This window comes from Syngnathoides biaculeatus, chromosome 7 (genome assembly GCF_019802595.1).
Source record: "Syngnathoides biaculeatus isolate LvHL_M chromosome 7, ASM1980259v1, whole genome shotgun sequence".
In the NCBI taxonomy this organism is placed as follows: Eukaryota; Metazoa; Chordata; class Actinopteri; order Syngnathiformes; family Syngnathidae; genus Syngnathoides; species Syngnathoides biaculeatus.
This window is the reverse complement of record NC_084646.1, coordinates 27,940,375-27,955,300: the sequence shown is the minus strand read 5'-3', so window position 1 is coordinate 27,955,300 and position 14,926 is coordinate 27,940,375. Positions and strand designations below refer to the sequence as shown.

Here is a 14,926-nt window from a genome sequence, read left to right as displayed (position 1 = left end):
GGTTTTATGCACGGGCGTGCACACTCACTTACAATCTTGCATCTGCATTCATTTAGTCGTAGTATCATGCAAGTCACTGTCAACCTTGACGTCATATGAAACGATGTCATGCGATGGTCATGCTGCAACACCTCAAAAATTGCTGCCACCCAATCATGTGTTGCTGCAGCCAACCACGGCAACTAATGCAAAAGTTAGTGTAGAGCCCTGCCATGATAAGAAATGTCCCTACTCCAGACCATCTGCAATAGGTGGCTTGCAGGTAACGTCACATCCGTTTTGAATTTTTTCTGGCCGCCATATTGGGAGGTCTCATTTCGCTGGTTACATTAGACTACATAAGACGCTTTTTGACTTCTGAGACGATGGTGCACACGTGTTGTGTTATTGGCTGCTATAAGAAGTTCAGCAAAGAAGGGAACAGACAGTTTTTCCGATTTCCAAAAATAATTACGCACCAAGGACCCCAAACAGAAGAAATGTCGAGCAAACGGCAAGCGAAGTGGCTCAGTAATATCTTGCGTGCAGATCTCACTCGTCCCACAGTTTCAAGTCGTGTGTGCAGCGATCACTTCATAAGTGGTAAGTTTAAGCCTAGTATTGCACTTTGACCATATCCTCCTACCGCTATTTTTACATGTATGTGTTGTTTGCTGTGTTTTATATTACAAGACTAACGGTGTTTGGTAGGTCTACATGTACATGTACATCCAACTCGGCCGACGATCGAAATCGGCCGCCAGTGACAAGCTTTTCATCTACAGTTTAGGATACAAACGTATGAATGTGTGTTGTGCGTTTGCTGTCTGTTTACTGTCTGTAAACGTCAAATTATTTTTAAGAAGGAAATATACCATATATATATTAAAAACAACACGAGTATGCATGTAGCACCTACCACCTAACAGGGCATCATTCACGCTAGCCCTAATACAACAGTAGCGGCTTTCTATATGCTGACATTTGAGTAAGCCAAATGTGAACAAATAGAAAAGATGGTGTAATATTTATTTGTCATAGATCTTTTTCCCTAATCGGTCCGATTTGTCGGACCTGAAAAGTCCATAATGGCTAAGCAGAAACAAACAACAACAACTGAGTTACGGACTGTGTCCCGGGTGATTACAAGTTACTTACTCGGGAAACAATTAAAACCTTTTCTTCAGACAACATTTTGCAGAGGACACTCTGAATCCACCCGCTTACAAAGAAATTGTAAGCCTCCAAGGACTTGTAGGCCTTCATCTGTTGGTTAGTAAGGCTGTTGGTTGTAAGCACCAAGTAGTTCACAATGTCGGGGTATTCCACTCTCGCCCAACATTTTTCAGTCGCAAAATCAGCCTTCGATAGACTATACGGGTCCAGATCCTCACATAAACTGATTTTCTGCCTGTAGTAGGGTTTCAGATCAGCCGAAAGATCCTCGAAATACTTGGAAAACGCCATAGAAAGTGCAGATACAATGAACGTGATGCTGGTATGTAGACAAACTTTAAGAACTGTTTACAACCTCCCAAAATGGACGACACACCAAAAATTCTTACCCACAATGCACTTGCTCTGAAGTTGTGCAAGTGACCCATTACCAAACGTAACAGCATCCCAAAACTAATTCAACTAATGGCATGAAAAATATTTGGGATTATTATACAGCAGCTCTACAAACAACCTACAACCCCATGACCCCCAAACGCCCCTGCCCTGCAGCTACCACAGTAGATAACCATCAACCTATTTTCACATCCTCCATGATCATCATCATTTAAATAGCGGCTCTGTGGTGGGTTGTGTCTGTGTTATTTCCTTATCTAACACTCCTTTCCGTTCCTCTCTCCATCTTTCTGCTGTGCTCCAAAAGTTTCTTTCCCTGCTGTGCCCTGGTTGTTATTTACCCAAATGTCTTCGGAATCTGAATCCAGTGAATCCAAATGTCAAATCACATGAAATAAGTAAGAGAACCTTTTGGGTCCTGCAAGATTTGGTTCAGCAGCAGGTTGATGAGTGCTAGACTCTTTGATTAGCAAATTTTCTATCATCAAAATGTCCCACCTTTCCTGTTTACTCACGAATTAATTGATGCATCTTCCTGTTTGAAAGTTGAGAGCCATCTGATTGGCTGAGGGTTCTATTTGAGGCGGCCTGGTTCTACTTAGGCTGCTTTTCAAAAACATTAAGCCCAGTTCTGTAACCCTCTCGTCGAGCACCCTAAAAAAGTAATTGTTACGCCAACACGTTTTTTCTGTTGTTCAACATTCCGTCAGGAAGTACTGAAAAGCACCATGTGGGGTTTTAACTTGAATGATTGGCCTTGCTTTTTATTTTAGTCTGGGCAAATCATACTTTTGGGATTCATATGCGAGTATTTATGACATGGTTCAATCAAAAATGAAATTCAGTTTAAAGACACGGGATTTGAGATTAGGGTTAGCAAGTGCAAGTCCAGAAAGCCATCATAATTATCTCCTATGGAAGTTTGAGGATTTTATGTTTTTGGGCCATAAATACTCAACAAAGAGGATTCTAGACACACAACAAATACCTCTTAGCAAAGTCTGTATACACAGATTGGATATTAAGAAAGTCTGCTAAATATCTACATTTGTTAGCTACATTATAAGAGTGAATGCAAAATGGGTCAGAAGAGCTGCTGTAGTATGTGCTGATAAGTTTAGACAAATGAAGCCCTTTTAGGATAAATGGCGAGCGCCCAGACAAGCAGATGGCGCTTACACTAAAATGGAGAAAGAGACTGGAATAAACCTAGGGCTCTTTGGAACCCAAATGATAGCAGAGTGACAGATTAGGCCAAAGAGAACCGAGGGCGCGGTGTCAGATAAGGAAGGACTGTGAAATTGTCAAAGTACAGTACAGTATATTTAACAAACACAGGAAAGTTATTTTGCAAATGTATTTGCTTCCATTTTCTTGCTGGAGATTTAAAATCAGACACACACTCACCAGCCAATTAATATTGTACACATGCACAAGATGAAGCGATCTAATTTAGTAGTTGTAAAAATGCTGTCTTTACAAAGCTAATAAAGTCTGTGTAATGTAGCTAAATAGGGTGATCCCAATACTACAGAACCCTTGGTGTGCACCAATTGAAAGTGTGTTGAAAAATATAGCGCCAAAGTTGTGTAAAACCTTTTCACTTTGACTGTTTAAACTGTCATAAGTGTACCACTCTTTTCAATTGAATATACAGCTTCAATGAGCGGGGTTCCGAAGAATATGAGAAGAGAAGAAGAAAATAACCAGAGGTATGTTATTTGAAAACTAAGATAACTTTTTGTAATTTTACCTTTCGCAATTGACGGGATTTCATTTTTAGAATCATCAGTGTACATTGTACACATGAGCACAACAGAAAACGTGTTGCTCATATTGTGAGTTGGGGATAAGAATTAAACGGAAACATTCATTCACTTTAGGGGGGTGCCATGTTGGGCAGAACCAAGACCAGTAGTACCATCACAACGCATGTATGACGTATTTAATCATTCAATCCTGTGTGCAGCCAAGACTGAGATGGAAAACAAGCAGCAAGATCACGCGAATCGTAGCAAACAAAGAGTAAAAGCATTTTGCATCAAGTTTTGGTGGGAAAGAGATCAACATCTAGAAATCCAGATCGGCTCACAAATAAGTAAATACATGTAGATAATGACATTACAATATATATATTTTTTTAATGTAGCTTTTGTTTATGAAATCAGAGTGAATATGTAGGATGTCGTTGGATATCTACTAACTGTATGATTTTCTTCGGAAATAGAGCACGCAGGAATTGGTGAATATGCGTCACACTTGTGAATTTGCAATCTCATTGAGTGAAGATCTAAAAATGTCTGCCCCATTAATTCGCGGGTAGATGCAATTAAATGTATCTTTAGAAGTGATACTTTGTACTACTAATAAAACAGCAGCAGTTAAAGAAGTTTTGAGATATGTAAATTTTGACACCCCCCCCACCAATCTCGAATTCTGCATTCTGTATCATCTACATTGCAAAGAAGAGAGCCATCATAGGCAATTGATCTTTTGCCCCTTTTTTTTCATTATTGTACAACATTTTTACCATGTTTTGAAGGACATCCGTCGTTTCTATACCGTCATTTGTACACGGTCATTCACAGTGGGGAAAATGGATGGGGCAGTCACTAAATATGAAAAATAAGATACTCTACTGACAAATACTGAATAGTAAGATGCTGGAGAAGCTGAAAGGCTTAATCGGCATTATGTAATGTCCTCTACTAGTGGTGGGTAATAATGACTTTTTTTTAGTTGTGGATGAGAGGTTTAAGATTTTGTGACAATTAAGACAGTAGGGGGAAATGTTGTGCTGCATTTTCTCCCTGCATATTCCACATTAAAACTGAGTACGCTTGGTGTTTTATCATTTACGGCTTACTAAAAGCAGTGATTTATTGATATTTGTACTGATGTATAGTAGATGATATTAAAAGGTCACTACAACATTGCCTACACAAACTGTACTGTATCAAGGTTTTACTTTGGATATAGCCATTTGTAGCCGTCACCAACCATAGAAATGTGAAATGCTTGAGTGGTTTTGAAGCCTGAAGATCTGTGGGAGTGAACAGATACCGTAACTTGCAAGAGCAGAAAAAAAATTTATTTTGAGTGAACTTCACAGGTAGAATACAGCAAATCTGCTTTTGTCCTGGAAGCAGAATACAGTATATAAGTGTGGTCTTGTTTATGGCTTCTTTGAAACCGAGGTACTTGAGAGTGGTGGTACGTGAAACAAACTCACCAGCAAGAGGTGTCACCCAAGTTTCATGTAATCTAAGCGTTTCGATTTACATCATGTCAAAAATCCTGTATGCTACTATTTCTTTTGAACAACGTGAGCAAGCGGATAATCATTGATTTATTCATCGATCCATCCAATTTCTTCGCCACTTATCCTCACGAGGGTCGTGGGAGTGCTGGAGCCTATCCCAGATGTCAACGGGCTGGAGGCAGGGTACACCCTGAACTGGTTGCCAGTCAATCGCAGGGCACATGGGGACAGACAACAGTCGCACTCACAAACACACCTAGAGGCAATTTAGAGGGTCCAATTGATGTTGCATGTTTTTGGGATGTGGAGGGAAACCGGAGTGCCCGGAGAAAACCCACACAGGCACGGGAAGAACATGCAAACTCCACACAGGCAGATCCGGGATCAAACCCGGGACCTCAGAACTAATGCTGATGGTGACTTGGCTTGTCGAACAGACAATAGCATCTTTGTTGCTGCCCTTATTACGAATATTGGTGGAATGTGTGATTGAAGAAATCTGCCACATCCATTACAACGCCATTCAGAACAAAAACTACACTTTCACTGCCTCCACTGACAAATAAAATTAAAGGGATATGACATTTCTATGGAGACATTTATGGTCTCCCCTCGTTTGACCGTTAACTTTGGAGACCCTTTCAGTTTTAAATCCCAACACTCTGCAAAACTAATTGCATTCTCATTAGCTGTAGCCTCAATTAACATTTGGTAGCTAACTACTAGCTACAATCCATTTGCCATCAGAAAATGAAAACTTCCTTGAAGTCTATCCATTTAGTTTGTGGACCGCACAAAAGGGTGGTGGGCAGGCTAGGGCCTATCTATAAAGCTATCTTCAGTTGAGACAACCTGAACACGTCAGTTAATACACCGTAAATTGGTTGCCAGCCAATCACAGGGCACATCTAAACAAGCAACCATTCGTACTCACATTCACACCTACAGGAAATTTAGTCTTCAATTAACCTACCACGCAGGCATGGGCAGAACTTGCAAATCCCATACAACTGTGAGGCAGACATGATAGCCAGTAGTTCACCGTGCTACACTTTCAAGCCAATGTTATTACAAATTGTGAAGGCTATACTTTTAGTTTAAATGATTTTATTGACTGATGAAAAACTTATCAAGACGATCTTGCATTTAATTAAGATGTTCCCCTTTCTCTGGAAGCTGGCTAGCTATACAGCACTGACGAGTATTTGGGCACACTTCTTCACTAAAGATTACTGTGTCATAATTCTTGACATTACCAGGATGTTTTAAACAGCATAGAATTGCCATGTTCTAATTTATTATTATTTTTTGGGTGGGGAATTTCCCCACATTAACATCATCAAAAATATAAATATATGAAAATAAGGCTCGTAAACGCAATGCAGTTTTTAAAGTCCTGTATGAAAAAGTATTTTCCCCCCCGTTCTAAGTGGTTGTGCCACCCAAGGCACTTTCACATCTCTGTGGAGATATTTCTCCCCACTCGTTTTTTTTTTTTTTTTTTTTAATTAGAATTGTTTTAATACATCGATATAGGAGGACTTCCGAGAACATCCTATTTAAAGTTATGCCACAGCCCTTCAATCTGTCCGGACCTTGACATGACCACTCGAAGAGCTTCATTTTGTTTTTAATAAGCCATTCAGAAGTTGAATGGGTTATGAAGAATGTCGTCCAGCTGCTGAACCAAGTTTCATGTCACAAAATGATGCTTGAATATTCTCCTTCAGGATTTTATGGTAAAGAACAAAATTCATGGTCACATTGATTACAGCAAGTCATCCAGGTCCTGAAGTGGCAAAGCAGCCCTAGACTATCAAAGTACCTTCACGCTATCATCTCAGCAGTCCATAAGAGGTTCTCCCCAAAGTCTTGGGAATTCTTCAGATGTTTGTTAAAAAAAAAAAAAAAAAAAGACTAGATTGTATGTTCACATCATCGTTAATAACAAGAAGTCCTTCCAAGACGGAAAGATGGTAAAAGAGTCATAGCTGACTCGTTGTTCCGATCTTTTAAAAATAAGGCGGAAATATTATCTTCAATAAAATCTCTGCAGCTATAAAGGAGTACAGTTACACGCTGCTGTGAAGCCATGGCTGATGGCTGATGGACATCTGAGATTGTGAGTGTTTCTCACTGCAGTTGGACAAATCCACTGACGTGGGTGACACAGCCCAGGTATGCATTTTCATTAGTATGGTGTTTAGTGATCATCAACGTGAAATCAGATAGTTACAAAAAAAATGTTAATTATGTTGTGTAATATGGGCTCATGTGGTTATGCAAGGCACACAAACATACATTTATACGTAAAGAATCCTCAATATACTTTAAAATATCTTTTGCATTTTTGTAGTGGGTAGATCTTTGTGTCATTCTATTTCATCATTGATCACCCCCCTCCCAATAAAAAGCCCCCCCCCCACAGCCCCACCCAGCGGTCGATTGACCCCTCCGTACAGGGCACTTAACCACGCCTCCTGAAGTGACGTCACGCCACATGCGCTGACGTAAGACAAACAGTAAAAATGGCAAATACAATGCAATACATTCTGAACTGAGTCAGACTCCATGCTTCTGATTTCATTCAAATCAACGATATATTATAGATTCTAAATACAATACATTCTTAACTGAGAGAGACGCCATGCTTCTGATTTCAGTCAATCATTCACACGTAGCAATGTTATGCTAGCGGAGAACGTCTCATTCGTTTATACGAGACGTGTATTAAAAATCAAATTTAGGGCATATCTTCGTGCAAACACACTCTGGTTAAGCTTCGGTCGTGAGCCAGCAAGAAATCAATGTTTGTGCAGTCCGATCATCGCTAAATATCGCTCAACAAAGAATAAGTGTGTCAATCGTTCACACGTAGCGGTGTTATGCTAGCGGAGAACGTCTCATTCATTTATACGAAACATGTATTAAAAATCAAATTTAGGGCATATCTTCGTGCAAACACAGTCTGGTTAAGCTTCGGTCGGAAGCCAGCAAGAAATCAATACGTTTGTGCAGTCCGATCATCGCTAAATATCGCTCAACAAAGAATAAGTGTGTCAATCGTTCACATGCAGCAGTGTTATGCTAGCGAAGAACTTCAAATTCATTTATACGAGACATGTATTGAAAATCAAATATAAGGTATACCTTCGTGCAAACATATCTGTTCCAGTTGATATTAGTTGGATTTAGTTGATGATGCGGTCTTCCACAAAGTTTGATCCATCGAAGGCATTTTTCGTACTGGGTCTTCGGTTTTGGAAAGGGTACGAATGGAACTCCACCAACTAGCCTTTCAGGATACCTGTCGTTACTATTACAAAGTCTGTGACTTCACCTCTTCACCATATTTTTTGTTAAATAACCCAAATACGCGATAAAACGCTAACAAAACCTATACTGGACCATGCAATGTTGTCTGAGAAAATGGCGGGAGCAAAAACGGGCTTTGGTTTATGCAGATCTCTGGCGTCTGATTGGTCAGTGACGCGGATTGCGCAATATCCACGGAGGGGTCAATTGTGAGAGGCCGGATGCTTGAGGTCTTGGGGTAAAAAAAATTAAAAAAAAGTCTGGGCACCCCTGCAATAAATGATCATTTGAACACTTTATATGTATTCTTAAAATCTTCATCATATAGTTAAAATTCATGGTCTTAAAATTTGACTTAAGTATTAGGAAACATTTAAATTAAAAAGAATAAAAATTCAAGATGGGGTCAAATAGTTTTTCACAGCTCTATAGATGAGTCATGCAGGAATAGTTTAGCCCCTTTCTAAGCTCTTTTCTGCTCCAGTTTCTTGTGGAAGAACTTGATAGCGTGGGTCTCAAGCTTATACAACATGTTTGTGAGGATGTAAACGGAGTTTGTGAATCTGGCTGACTCTGAAACTACAATGGTATTCAATTTCTCTCCTAATATATTGCAAGAAAAGGCATAATATGTAATGGACACGTCTTCATCCTTTTATCCACATCGTATATATAAACAAACTATACAATAGCATACTATACTCTACTCCAGCTATATGGGATCTGACAATCTTGAGGGACACCATCTCACTTTGCTGCACATCGGCTCTGCCACCGCTGGCTCCATCAAATCTAGTTAATGGCGTTGGTGCATTATAGTAATGTCATAAAAAGGGCGAACTATCACGTCAGTTATGAATCACTATCATGAAGGCTATCACCTTTGTTTGGCTATCACCCAGCGTACAACTATCTCGGTCTCATCCGTGCCATCACACATTGCCTTGTCTGTGTGCCAGCACCACTTGGATGAAGCTGGTCATGTAATAATCGCACACAAACACACACACAAAGTCACACAGTCGCTCATTTATGCGGATGTCTGGTCCGTCTAATAAAAGGCCAGTGTTCAAGTCATAGAGTGAGGGAAAGAGGAGGACCATTCAGCATCATTAGATTTTGTTCAGGCTGGAAGTGTCACCAGGCACTTTTGGGAGGCTCATTGAGACTCGCTTGACTGTGGACTGGCCAGTTCAGTTTCCTTTAAGAACAAAAACGGATGAGCACAGAGCTGGTATTTTAGCTCATCTGAAATCAAATCTAGAAATTGTGATGATATTAACAATCTGAGAACATGTTCCCAACAGTCAATCAATCACTAAAACATAAGGACACGCATGTGTCTGCCCGTCTCACCTTTGCACTGATGACAGAGTTGTTGTGGTAAAAGCAACAAAGAGCTGCTGTCAGGCTCTTCAGGCTACATCGCTGTGACATTTTTAGGAACTTTTTCTCCAGTTTCAGGAAGTAACCGGACGATGCCTCCAGATGGGGTCCCTCAGATGCAAATATTGGCTACATTCGTCTTGACTGCACAGAGTACACAAACTTCCACTGATTTAGGTAAAGGTCCATTGGCGAATCCCACTGACCTCTTCAGAGAAAATCTTGTTGCACAAAGATAACATCTTTAGTGGACTTAATGGTTTAACATCATCAGCTATAATAAACACATCAACAAATAATAATAATAGGCTTGACTGTCCACTTCAACTCATCAAGTGCCATGGTGACAAATCTGCCTTCCCACACTCTCCTCCACAGTTCCCTGCAGAGTGAACTGTCCGCCACTGTACCCTCTTGCCTCTTTGGTGATCATTTTCCATCACTCCACCCCGAGCTCCATGTATGGGCATGAGCTTGAGCCATGTGGTCCCTTATGACCCAATCACATGTGAAAGTATTGGCACTGACCCAAAGGCAAACGCTCTCTCTCTTTCTCTCTCTCTCTTTCACTGCTTGCTTTCAGGACACATGGATGATGCTGGATGGCGAAATCAATACAAATACAAATGTTATACTTTCACCATCTATGCTGACCACCAGTAACACTGTTCTCTGATTAATGTTTTACTTCAACGTTCTTTAACTTTGAAATGATTGACCTCAAAGTTATTGATGTAGTCATATTGTGCTTAAAATGTTTTAATACATATGACCTGTTTTTAATGAATTAACTTACTGACCCATTTCTGTTTGACACGTCCACTTGGACGTCGTTTTTTTTAAATTACTCCTACTGATTGTATTTGTGTTTTTTACAGGATAGTTGATGAGTTTTGTTTGGACAAGATTAATGCTTTGCCTACAACTTGTGGCATCTCGATGCAATTCTAAGCCTTTATGGGAGTGTTAATTCCTTGATTATCTTTCTTCCACGGTTGTCTAAATGAAAGTCCTCAACTCATTTCAACATTGTTCCTTGACACCAAGATGACAAGTAATACTTTGGCTCAATACACTTAGAAATATAACTTCAACAGCCAAAGTAATCTGCTTTTTCCTTGACAATGGGTATTTTCTGCCGACTTGATTCTCATTCACCTGCGTTGTTCATAATCTTACTACTACGATGGGATTTCTGAACGACAAAAAAAAAAAAAAAATCTGAATTGTGTCACTTGGATAATCCCCTGCAGTTTCAACTGCTTTAATTCAATGTTATCCCTCACTTGGTATTCTGAACACCCATCTTTTGATCTCCCATCTTGTTTCAGTCATTTTTGGGCCCCACGTTGTCTGTTGTCACATTGTATGCTCTGCCGGGCTCCCTATTTTTTAATTTGGCTGCCCCCGCCCTGTTTTTTTTCTGTTTTGAAAATTTACAATTTTCCATTTTTCATGTCCACACCCATGTCTGTTTTCATCAAAACCTCCAGCACTGTGACAAAATAGAGTATAGTCACCAATACCACCATGCGTGTTCTTGGGATGTCGGAGGAAACCAGAGTGCCGGAGAAAACCCACACAGGCAGGGTGAGAAAATGCAAACTCCACACAGGCAGGGCCGGATTGAACCTGGGTCCTCAGAACTGTGAGGCCAATGCTTTACAGATGCTCCACCACGCTGCATGTTTTATCAATAGAAAATACAAAAATAAATAAATTACAAAACCTTAAATTTTGGGTAAAACACTGTAGCTTCATTATTTTACAAAATATCTCCTCGACCTGCTTCTCAGGGACTTCTTCTCTGATGGGTTTACACATTTCAATTAAAAATCTCCATTAAGTAAAATATTTAATCTGCATTTAGGTGGGTAATGGGTAATTTTTAATCAAAATGAATTGTCATCTTTTTGCCGAGCACAGCTTTTGTAGCTTAATCCCAAAATGAAACTATTGCCTTAAATTACTAGAGTTGTTGGACACTGGTGTATCAGCCAACAAAGGTTGGTACAAATTGCGCATGCAAACTAATCTGTTCCTCCTTCATCCATCATTACAAAGCACATAACTTTGAAAGAGACGATACATTTGAGTAGATGACTTACAGCGAGTCATGGAGCATCATCAACAGCATCCACGTAAAGCCCAGTTTGAGCAAGACCCCTTTTATGAAACCTATATTATACCTGAGGGATCAGCAAAGGTTTTGTTGGATTCACCCAATTAGGAAGGGCATGGATCACACAGAGCCTTCACCTCAACCCCGTCAAACAACATCAAGATTACACTAACGAAGCTTGAGAACCAAGCCCCCTCTTATCTTAGCATGATGCTGTAAACTGAAGAACCCACCCGCAAAAACACAAGGGGTGACACCCCAGCAATTAAAAGAATTTTCGGCCACAGGGAATGAAGTCAGTAATTACAGCGTGGGCTCCCCGAGGATCCATAGAGGAAGTACATGTCGAATGTTCCCTTGAGCAACACACACAGGATCGCCAACCACAGTAGCCCCAAATCACCAGCTAGTATAAACGGCCACCTTAAAATACACACATCCGTCATTTCAGGAATGCTATGGAAAACAACAAGGGACAAAATGTCACGGTTAGGTTTGGTGAAGACGAGGAAGGCAAAGGAAAGATGTGGATGAAACCAAGTACAGGGAAGCAGGGAGGCAAGGCAGTCGTACAGGAGTCTCAAAAAATATTGACTGTACAAAGAAAAAAGGGAAACAAAACACGTGGGGGGAAAAAAACAAACAAACCAAGAAACAAACAAAAAAAAAAACCTTAACTAAACCTAAAGGTAGGAAAAAAACGTGACTGGAGACTAAGATGTGACACAGAGAGACAATGGCAATGACACTACCACAGACAGGAACAAGAACTGAAACAAAACAGAACTAAATACAAACAGATTGAAAAGATAATGAGGAACACCTGGACAAGAAACGAGTGAATGGAGGAAGCTGATTGGTCGACACAAAGTAAAGGGTTAAGGAGTGGAAAAGTGGAACGCCAAATAGACCATGACACAAGAATCAGTATTCTAATCTCTTTTTGGAGGTTCTATATCTTCCACTGTATTTCTATGTTCTTTTTGAAAAAGAAAGTGCTCAGCATCAACTTTTTGAAAATTGTACATTGTCATTTCTAGATACCGGATGTGTTCATTGCAAGAACCCATCCATCTATTGTCCGAGGGTCATGGAAGTGCCGGAGCCTATCCCTGCCAACTTGGGGGAAAAGGCGGACTACACCCCGAACTGGTCGCCAGTCAATCACAGGGCACATCTTGACGCCATCACTGAGTGGGAACTGAACCCACGCAGCCTGAACCAAATCAGGCGAGTGTACCACTAAACTAATAGTGAGTGCTATTGGAAGAATGTAAAGAGTAAATTTATGCCGTAAGAAAAGAATAATTCAAAAGAATGTAACACATTGTACATGAAAAGTCAAACATATTGCACAAAGCTGATTACAATCTTTCTGTTTGATATAAAATGGCCAATAGCTCATTTGAGAGATTGTGGACCAGATTCATTGTGGCGGTTCAAAAAGCTAATGTATGTTTACTAATGTGTGTTACCACACAACCAGGTTACGTAAATCTGTCCAGTTGAAGGTTAAAATGAAAATTAGCTTTGTGGACTATTTTTACATGACATTTTTTATCTGAGCAAAAAATTTAAATGTGAAAAATTGGCTAGTAAAAAAATAAGCACTTTTTGTGATTGTTGAAAATGGAAGGAACAAAGGGCACCCAAATTCAGTTTCCACAGTATGAATGCGCATATGAATGGTTGCCCGTCTCTTTATATCCCTGTAGTCCCCCTTTTGCCTGAAGTCAATTGGGACAGGCTCGCCCGGTGACTCCGACCAGAACAAATGGATTTTTCAATTTATCTTTTTCTTTTAGAAAAGGCAACATTGGTTTATTTCAACTTTTGTGGTACCTAAACTGTTAATTTAATGGCCCAGTGAAGATCTTCAGGACTCTCTGCAAGTGTGCGCTTGTGTGAGTCTGAGTTCTTCCATTAAAGACAATATGTCCGGTGAGTCTAGCTGATTACATAGAATAATATCACGCCTGAGCTGTTTGAAGCCCCTAAGGTCAAAACAATATTTATATCACGTCACTGGACCCAGCAGTCACAATAGCACTACTTTATAAATCAGATTTGCGTCATCTGACTGAAAAATGGAAATAAAGAGAATAATATAAAGTATGCGAAAAACAGATATCCTTTATATTCGTGGACCAGTTAGTCGTAATTAGTATGCAATAAAAACACAAATTTAATTTGCTTTTGTCTTTGGCACAAAGCGTATTCCTAGTCATGACATCCGCGACTAGAGGCTGTCTGAATATGTTTTTGTTTGCTTGTTTATATCACTATGTTTTGTAAGCCACTTTGCTTTTCCAAGTGGTATTCAACGTATTTGGGCGCGCCCCCCTTTTTTGGAGATTGAACATTTGTGTGTGTGTGTGTGTGTGAGGGGGGGAGGCTAGCAATGAAAATTGTAAGAGTGGAAGCAGGGGTGATAGTGCTGAAAATTGTAAACGATATGTAAATTGTTAACCCAGGAGGCACTGCAATAATCAATGCCCCACCCTGTCATGATGCCGCACCCCCCATGCCCTCCCAGTTTGAAAACCACTGGGTTAGAGTAAATCACATATCTGTGATGGAATGATGTTGTTTTATTCACTTCTCCAACAATACCTACCATGTGACAACACCTCGACCTAAAATTTAGAAATTAAAAACCCTTTGGGTTACAGAGGTAAGAGACATTCTCCCTGATGGTAATTTAAAGTCTTCATATATATAACCTACCATTTTGGATTGTGTGAGGACAGCACAAAGCTTTACCAAAGATGTATTAAATACTTTGTGTCAAATATACAATATACAGTGAAGCTTGAGAATACTCGGTGGTATGGAAGATATTGTGACAGCTAATCATAAGGGTGTGAGTTGAAAATGTGTTTCTGGACTGAAGATGGATCTATGGATTGTGCTCAAAACAAAGTATAGATGCAGTACGTGAGTGTTCAAATGCAAAAAGGAGACTGTGGAGCAGCTGGGATGCTCCATGTCCTGCTTATTGATTGGCTGTCATGCAATTTCTGGGGCGCAGAGCTGACTCCATGTTTGTTAGTGGAACTCGTGTTGGCCCACTTACAGACAGACGGAACTCAGAAACTGACATTCTGACAGCTTCAGGTTTCTGTGACCTCACCTTATCATACTCAAGTCTCACCACTCGATGGCAAGAGAGTGCATCTTTTTCCACCTCCATATACTGCAGTTTTCACTTAGAAGTAACATCATTTTTTTTAAATAAAGTAATCAAATCAAAAAAATGAGTCGGGAACAAATGGTGTTCTTATTCTTCA

The 14,926-nt window shown here is 40.0% G+C and overlaps 1 protein-coding gene across 5 annotated transcripts in view; it reads right to left on the bottom strand.

The window, feature by feature from the left end:
- bcar3 (BCAR3 adaptor protein, NSP family member) overlaps window positions 1-14,926 on the bottom strand; it is a 107,745-nt gene that overhangs the window by 30,087 nt on the left and 62,732 nt on the right. Inside the window, exon 1 of one of the 5 annotated variants that reach the window (XM_061824284.1) lies at window positions 9,485-9,664. The exons of the other annotated variants lie outside the window; for them this stretch is intronic. Within the exon in view, the coding sequence (XP_061680268.1) occupies window positions 9,485-9,565 (81 nt within the window). The 5' untranslated portion in view covers window positions 9,566-9,664. Of the gene's footprint in view, window positions 1-9,484; window positions 9,665-14,926 lie in introns of those variants that run through there. 5 annotated transcript variants of the gene reach the window in all.